The sequence below is a fragment of the Taurulus bubalis genome (genome assembly GCF_910589615.1).
Source record: "Taurulus bubalis genome assembly, chromosome: 20".
Classification (NCBI taxonomy): domain Eukaryota; kingdom Metazoa; phylum Chordata; class Actinopteri; order Perciformes; family Cottidae; genus Taurulus; species Taurulus bubalis.
In genome coordinates, this window is record NC_136608.1 from 17,151,176 (window position 1) to 17,160,643 (window position 9,468).

A 9,468-nucleotide genomic window follows, 5' to 3' on the forward strand; every position below is an offset into this window, starting at 1 on the left:
ACACACACAGAGAGAGAGAGTGAGACCGTTTTTTCTCGTAGCCAAAGGTCGCTGGATCAACAGCTCGTCGCTTCTTCGATAACACTCTAAATTAGACCGCTGTGATTAATGGAGGAGAAGTTTATGGTCATTACGTTGAAGGATGAATATTCAGGAAACTCTCCTTCCTCTCTTTCTTTATCTCTCTTTCCTTCTCCTTCATATGTTGTCCTCCCTTCCTCTTCCTCTTCCTCTTCCTCTTCCTCTCCATCTCCCTCTGTCAAACAGTTGGAGAGCCGTTAAGCAGCAGCTGAAGGATTGAACCTCCCCTCTTCTGGAATAAACTAAAACCAGTCAATAGGACATTAATGGAAACACAATTTATGACTTTAATTTGACCAAACGGGGTCAAGCTCAAGTGTGTGTGTGTGTGTGTGTGTGTGTGTGTGTGTGTGTGTGTGTGTGTGTGTGAGAGTGTTTTATGTTGCTGATATTAAAGGTCCGTCTAAGATTGTAAATTGACGAGCACACACACGCACACACACACACACACACACACACACACACACACACACACACACACACACACACACACACACACACACATAGTAGATAATAATGACAGAGCTGATGGTATCGTGATGTCACAAACGTGGCTTAAGTTTTATGACGATCATACTTATTTTAAGCCGAACCATGACGTGTTTTCTTACCCGAAACAAGTTGTTCTGTTACCCTAACACAAACGTGACCGTTTTACAACGTTAACTATTTGTTACAACGTTAGCTTCTTGCTACAACGTTAGCTAGTTGTTACAATGTTAAAGTCGACGTTTTACAATGTTAGCTACTTGTTACACAGTTAGCTTCTTTATACAACGTTAGCTACTTGTTACAATGTTAAAGTCGAACGTTTTACAATGCTAGCTACTTGTTACAACGTTAATTGCGTGTTACAACTTTAACTATTTGTTACAACTTTAGCTACGTGTTACAACTTTAACTACTTGTTCCAACTTCAGCTACTTGTTACAACGTTAGCTACTTGCTACAATGTTATCTACTTGTTACAACATTAGCTTCTTGCTACAACGTTAGCTAGTTGTTACAATGTTAAAGTCGACTGTTTTATAATGTTAGCTACTTGTTACAATATTAGCTACTTCCTACAATGGTAGCTACTTGTTACAACGTTAGCTTCTTGCTACAACGTTAGCTAGTTGTTACAATGTTAAAGTCAACCGTTTTATAATGTTAGCTACTTGCTACAACGTTAGCTACTTGTTACAACTTTAGCTACTTCCTACAAGTTAGCATCTTGTTACAATGTTAAAGTCGACCGTTTTACAATGTTAGCTACTTATTACAACATTAGCTACTTGCTACAATGTAATCTACTTGTTACAATGTTAGCTTTTTGCTACAACGTTAGCTAGTTGTTACAATAATAAATTCAACCGTTTTACAATGTTATCTACTTGTTACAACATTAGCTAGTTGTTACAATGTTAAAGTCGACCGTTTTACAATGTTAGCTACTTATTACAACATTAGCTACTTGCTACAATGTTATCTACTTGTTAGAATGTTAGCTTTTTGCTACAACGTTAGCTAGTTGTTACAATAATAAATTCAACCGTTTTACAATGTTATCTACTTGTTACAACATTAGCTAGTTGTTACAATGTTAAAGTCGACTGTTTTATAATGTTAGCTACTTCCTACAACGGTAGCTACTTGTTACAATGTTAAAGTCAACCGTTTTACAATGTTATCTACTTGTTACAACATTAGCTACTTGCTACAGTGTTAGCTACTTGTTACAATGTTAAAGTTGACCGTTTTATAATGTTAGTTACTTCTCAAAACATTAACCACATGTAACTATATTGCAAAACCACGAGTTACCAACTGTTGCAATTTGAACCTCGAGGTACAACGTTAACAGTTTAAATATGTTGATAATATGTTACAAAGTCAACTCGACTGCTCAGTAGTTTGATACTAAACTGCATTTCGTTGTCTCACTACTTACTTACAGTTTAATATAATTTAGCTCGACGCCTCACAGCCGCTAGCTTGGCCGCTGACTGGTTAATATAACGATGCTGATGTTGGAGGAAAACATGGAAACATCTAGCTGATCTCCTGCCATTTCCTCAGAGGATGAACCCTTTAGATTCCTAGGCCTTCCCTCAGTGCAAACTTTAAAAAAAATCTTATTTCAGTGCAGAACCGTCTTCATACGTACGATTGCAGACTGCAGAGGGCGCTAACAGGACGTCAGTGTGTGAGAAGAGGATTATTTGACACATCGTGAGGACGAGGCAGCTGTCAGGATTCTCTCTGCAGATCTGCTGAAACCAGGAAAAGAATTAATGCAAGCTCAACACTTCTGTTTAACTTCAACTTCCCTCCTGGATCTGCTGCTTTTGTTTATCAATGCCTTATCTTCATCCTCTCTTATTCTATTTGTTCATCACACAATGCTCCATTTATTATCCACATCACTGCTTTCATGTTTGTTTTTGTCTTCTTCTCCGTTTTTACTTTATCTGTTAATTGAGTTGATTGTTTTCACGCACCGGTTATTAAGGAGCTCCGGTGTGACAACCGTGGCTGAATAAACATGACGGATTTATATGCAATTTATGACACACACACACACACACACACACACACATACACACACACACACACACACACACGCTTGAGGAAGGGGAAATAAAAGAGATAACTCTGTTATTCTATCTCTGCCTCAGTAAATCTCTTTTAAGAGGAGTTATAAAACTACCCGACTGCAACTCTTATTAATAATACACTCTCTCCCTCTGTGTGTGTGTGTCCTCTTGTGCCTCTATCTTTGTAAGAAGCAGCTTTAGACCTCTATGGTGAGGACATTTAAACAAAACCATTCACAGGTAATCAGTCCGAACGGCACACAATAGTGGGGCCAAGAGAGGGCATCGGCCCGTAAGGAGGAAGACGAAGCAAACACTGTGACTGAAAGCGATGAACCCGCGGGGATGAACAAAGACCGTCTGGCAGGGAGGATACAGAAGGGGAGGGCGGAGGATGAACAGGTGAGGGATCGAGGGTTTGGACGATCAATGAAGCAAGTGAGCCGAAATGACTTTCAGAAGAATGTGCGAGAGGAAAATAATGTGATATCCTGTTGATATCCAACTCCTTCATAGTGTTTCTTTCTTTCTTCCCTCCTCTGGACATGCAGACCTCGATTGAGACTCAAGTGGACTGGTAGAAATACCGAGGGACGAATGAGAGAATGGCCTGCAGGACCAGGTGAGGTGATTGCAGGGTCTGAGTGGCAGGACCTGAAATCCCAGGAGAGTTGGTGGGGAAAAATGAAGCAGATCCAGATCGAAAAACCAAGAAATGGCGTCCTCATAAGTGACTATAAACCGCTCAGTGTGTGTGTGTGTGTGTGTGTGTGCTGAGCTCAGCAAAGAGTCAGAGACGGATCGAATGGCAGAATTAAAGAGGAAACAGAAGGACAGAATGAAGATGGAAAAAATAGACATGAAGGCGCACATCAGATAATAAGAAGATGCGTCAGCTGATTAATGCATCTGATCGATCAGCGGCTCGGTCATCAGCTGCTAACATCATATTCATGCAGCTATTAGTCAAAAGCGTTATTGCCCTGCTTGTGGAAGGACTTTGACTACAGTGCAGTTTTGAGGTACTTTTCACGCTACTTTATACTTCTACTTCTCTGGATTTCCGAGGGAATTGTTGTACTTACGTAAAAATAAAATCCGGTGTCTTCCGTCCGATCATTTCATCTGAAGTTCACGTCTTTGTCTGCTAGAGGGCGCTGCTGCCGACAGGAAGCTGCACGTCGGCCTGATCTCAGGTGTCGTACACGTGAAACATCACCCCTCATCCACACACACACACACACGCACACATACACACACACACACACACACACACACACACACACACACACACACACACACACACACACACACACACACACACACACACACACACACACATTAGAAAACATGAATAAAACATGAGTCCAACATTATGTCCAGCTTGGAATGAGGGTAAGCAGAGGCCACTGAGCTTCAGTACGACGACAACACACACACACACACACACACACACACACACACACACACACACACACACACACACACACACACACACACAATTGTTGAAAAGCCTGTGCGTGTGTGTGTGTGCGCATGTTTGTGTGTTTGCATGTATCGGCCCCATGGGGCTAGTTGCCATGGGGACGATGATAAGGGTTCTAAATGGAACTCAATAATTCATGAGCTGTTGATAGGATGCCCTCACACACTTATTGTGTAGACACACACACACACACACACACACACACACACACACACACACACACACACTCTATATTCAGATGCAGTGCGCACAATTACCCAGAAAACAAGACGGACAGGCGAATAAACAGGATAAACTGTGCAGCACTAACACAAACACACAAACAGAAACACTCCCGTTTACGTGAAGCAACTTTGATGTTTCATACGGAACTTGATACAACGTATCCTCACAAAAAGAGTTTTTACGATATCTTACGAGAAGTTACTTTCTTCCTGTGTTTTCCATCAACGCGTGTGAAGCTTTGTTCGTTACATAAATACAGTCTTTTCAAAATAAACTTAGGTTGAGGCAACAAAAATACTTCCTTAGGTTTAGGAAAAGATCGTGAAAAACTTATTTTGTTCAGGAAAAATCGTGAAATACTTCTTTGGGTTAAGGAAAAGATCGTGAAATAATTCTTTGGGTTTAGGAAAAGTTCGTGAAATACTTCTTTGAGTTTAGGAAAAGATCGTGAAATACTTCTTTGGGTTTAGGAAAAGATCGTGAAATACTTCTTTCGTTCAGGAAAAGATCGTGAAATACTTCTTTCGTTCAGGAAAAGATCGTGAAATACTTCCGTTGTTTAGAAAAAGATCGTGAAATCATTTCGTAGGTTAAGGAATATATCGTGAAATACTTCTTTGGGTTTAGGAATATATCGTGAAACACGGAAAGGTTAGCTATCTAAGTCCCATTACTGAAGTACACATGTTACGTGACAAATACATAAACGTCTTCTTGTTTCTTATGGGGTACCAACAGCTTTCTTTTAACTGTAGTTTTTTTAAAATAGTTTCTGTGTCACATGGGTCTCCCCATTAAGCCCCGCCCCTTTAGGAGACTAGCGGTATTTTCCTAAATCACCATCATCCTGTAGTTTTAATCTCTTTTGTTCCTGTCATTAATCAAGCGGACCATGTCTGCTGTGCGCTGCCTGATCCCAGGTCAGTAACCTGAAACCTGTGGTTCTGCTCATGTCCATTGATCAGCCGATCGACAGACAGGCCTCCGATAGAGCCGATCAATCGGTCGACCAATGAGATCATCCGGCCGACAGCTAGCCAATGACCGGACTCGGTGCTGTCCAGAGCTCCGATCACGACGATCGATCGGGCGATTGATCCGACGCTGAGATGAGGCAAAGTCATTCCTCCTTTTTCTCCTCTTCTTCGTCCTTCTCCTCTTCTTCTGCCGTCTCTTTTTCTTCGCTGGTGTCCATTTACATCTCTTTCTTGCTACTTTCGTTCTTTATTTTGAACTTCCTCTTTTCTAGTATTCTCTTCTTCTTTTACTCTCTCTGTTCCCTCCTCCTCCTTTGTTTCCCCTCCTTTCTTCTTTTCACTGGCAGTGTTTTCCTCGCACCATGTAGTCTCTTTCTCATCAAGTAAAAAAAAAAATCGGTTCCCCTCCACTTTACTTCCCATCCACTTCTCCGTGTGATAAAAACCTCCTGTTCCCCGCATCTTCCTCCTAACCCTCCCTCAGCAGTGATAACACTTGTATTGCTCCTCCATCTCCTCGTCTTTACACAGTAATAAAACCTCCTTTTAATCCCGTCTCCTCCATTCCTGGCTTCACTTTCATCCTAAGAAATACACTTTTCTTTTCCACCTCCTGAGCCTTTTCTCCTCCTCCTCTAACCGGCAGTGATAGAAGCAGCATTACTCCTTGATTTCATCCTCCTCCTCCTCTGGTGACAGTGATGAAGAGTGTTTTTTTTTCCTCAGACAGGCATTTGTCTCGGAGCAGCAAACTCCTTCAGCTCCTTTTAATTACTTTTTCACGGCTGTTTTGTTGTTCAGTTTGGGGAAACGAGGCAGAGTTAATACGGACACACACGTAAACACACTTAAATACTTTAAAGCTCTGAAATGTTACCCACACCTATTCGCTGGTGGGCCATCGCATCATTAATAACCATCATTTTTGACTGTTGTTTACGGCACATTGGTGCAGTAGGCGTTGTGCCACCGTTGCCCACAGGGGGCAGCAGTGAGCACATTCTTTCTCCAAACTTTCTCCTCACGGGACACAAACACCGGTCTCCTGGGTCCAAGTCCTTTATTCTAGCCATCATTTCATCCCCTCTTTGTGGACTCTCTCACTCTTTATACCTCCTTTATACTGCAGTAACCTTTTAATTCAGACGTGGACGGGTTTACGTTGGCGTCGTGTCTGTACGGAAGCTAAAAAGTGCCTCGGTCCGTCGTTATCGGACACCAGGGGCCAATAAGCTGGCATCATTTTTGTTTTTCAGCTTTAAAACATTTTATAAACAGTACATTTGTAAAACGTGTAATAATAATACAGTTCAGTCTAAATGCACATTTAGAGATGCGTATTGATTCCTGCGTTTTGAGCGCAAAACACATATTTTTGGGACTTTACTTGAATAACTATGATCATGTTTTTCTACAAAACCCCTCTATCAAAAATAAGCAAAACTTGTTAAATTTATCTTTTGTGTCTTTTAGTCTGAATTAACGCTAACATTCTTATTTATACGACGGAATACAACAAACAAAGACCTCCAAGGCCAACTGTAAGTAAAACAGAGTTAACCTTTATGACCAACAACAGCTACACGTGGTCGCTTCCTTCATGATTTCATGCTTAGGTGTACTTTTACCACTCTTACATAACACAAACGTACTCTCTATGAGTGTTACTATGTCCACATGACTTGTTTGCAGAAGCGAGTGTGATGTGACAGGAACCTGGGCTCAAATGCAGACAAATTGAGCAGACAGGAACCGTTCAGGGATTTATTGAAGGTACGATACGTGAGCTCACTGGCAAGTCCACACAGAAGCAGTAATGAGTCCACTGGGTAGCAGCAACGAGGCAACAGTTCAGGCAGGCAGCCCGCTATAGATGAGGGTTCAGGGATTGGGCCACGCCGAGACAACACTGGATTCAGGCCGGTAGAGGCTTGGAATCTGGTGGAAAATGAGTGGACATGGACTGGTTTTATACTTGGGACCAGGCTGAGAGAAGTGAGGAAGTCTGACGGTCTTTTGTGGAGATAGAGAAGGACTGTAACCCTAACCCTTCATGTGACCCTGTGACTCTGTATGTTCAACTGTTTACTCATCAGCGCCAAAGAGTGAGATACAGAAGGCAAGACATCTAATTCACTGAGCAGCGCAGTGTTGTAGTCAAGACCACCTAGACCGAGACCAAGTCAAGACCAAGACCAGAAATAACCAAGACCAAGACTGTTTGATACCAAGTCTGTTTGAGACCAAGACTGTTTGAGACCAAGACTGTTTGATACCAAGACTGTTTGAGACCAAGACTGTTTGAGACCATGACTGTTTGAGACCAAGACCAAGACTGTTTGAGACCAAGACCAAGACTGTTTGAGACCAAGACCAAGACCAAGACTGTTTGAGACCAAGACCAAGACTGTTTGAGACCAAGTCAAGACCAAGACTGTTTGAGACCAAGTCAAGACCAAGACTGTTTGAGACCAAGTCAAGACTGTTTGAGACCAAGACCAAGACCAAGACTGTTTGAGACCAAGACCAAGACTGTTTGAGACCAAGTCAAGACCAAGACTGTTTGAGACCAAGTCAAGACTGTTTGAGACCAAGACCAAGACCAAGACTGTTTGAGACCAAGACCAAGACTGTTTGAGACCAAGTCAAGACCAAGACTGTTTGAGACCAAGACTGTTTGAGACCATGACCAAGACTGTTTGAGACCAAGTCAAGACCAAGACTGTTTGAGACCAAGTCAAGACTGTTTGAGACCATGACCAAGACTGTTTGAGACCAAGTCAAGACCAAGACTGTTTGAGACCATGACCAAGACTGTTTGAGACCAAGTCAAGACCAAGACTGTTTGAGACCAAGTCAAGACCAAGACTGTTTGAGACCATGACCAAGACTGTTTGAGACCAAGTCAAGACCAAGACTGTTTGAGACCAAGTCAAGACTGTTTGAGACCATGACCAAGACTGTTTGAGACCAAGTCAAGACCAAGACTGTTTGAGACCATGACCAAGACTGTTTGAGACCAAGTCAAGACCAAGACTGTTTGAGACCAAGTCAAGACCAAGACTGTTTGAGACCATGACCAAGACTGTTTGAGACCAAGTCAAGACCAAGACTGTTTGAGACCAAGTCAAGACTGTTTGAGACCAAGTCAAGACCAAGACTGTTTAAGACCAAGACCAAGACTGTTTGAGACCAAGACTGTTTGATACCAAGACTGTTTGAGACCAAGACTGTTTGAGACCATGACTGTTTGAGACCAAGACCAAGACTGTTTGAGACCAAGACCAAGACTGTTTGAGACCAAGACCAAGACCAAGACTGTTTGAGACCAAGACCAAGACTGTTTGAGACCAAGTCAAGACCAAGACTGTTTGAGACCAAGTCAAGACCAAGACTGTTTGAGACCAAGTCAAGACTGTTTGAGACCAAGACCAAGACCAAGACTGTTTGAGACCAAGACCAAGACTGTTTGAGACCAAGTCAAGACCAAGACTGTTTGAGACCAAGACTGTTTGAGACCATGACCAAGACTGTTTGAGACCAAGTCAAGACCAAGACTGTTTGAGACCAAGTCAAGACTGTTTGAGACCATGACCAAGACTGTTTGAGACCAAGTCAAGACCAAGACTGTTTGAGACCATGACCAAGACTGTTTGAGACCAAGTCAAGACCAAGACTGTTTGAGACCAAGTCAAGACCAAGACTGTTTGAGACCATGACCAAGACTGTTTGAGACCAAGTCAAGACCAAGACTGTTTGAGACCAAGTCAAGACTGTTTGAGACCAAGTCAAGACCAAGACTGTTTAAGACCAAGACCAAGACTGTTTGAGACCATGTCAAGACAATACCAGAGTATCAAGACTAAGTCTGTTTGAGACCAAGACCAAGTCAAGACTAAGACCAGAGTATGTCAAGACTGAGATGAGACCAAGACTTTGAAGGGTTGAGACCAAGTTGAAGACTAAGACCAGAGTGTACCAAGACAAGTGGGAAAAGTATTTCTCCTGTTTGTTTTTGACATCCCATAAATATATTTCTAAGGCCACGCTCAGACAAAGTCCGGGTTGATGGATAGGTCAGACAAACACAAGACTTTGACCCAGGAGGCCGCTGTTAGTG

At 42.3% G+C, this 9,468-nt stretch overlaps 1 protein-coding gene across 1 annotated transcript in view; it reads right to left on the reverse strand.

Moving 5' to 3' along the window:
- LOC306752590 (rab-3A-interacting protein-like) overlaps window positions 1–5,495 on the reverse strand; it is a gene marked incomplete at its 5' end in the record, with an annotated part of 8,125 nt that extends 2,630 nt beyond the window's left edge. The window contains one exon of the mRNA XM_079236370.1: window positions 5,308–5,495. Within this exon, the coding sequence (XP_079092496.1) occupies window positions 5,308–5,495 (188 nt within the window). The remainder of the gene's footprint in view (window positions 1–5,307) is intronic.
- Window positions 5,496–9,468: the final 3,973 nt, after the last annotated feature.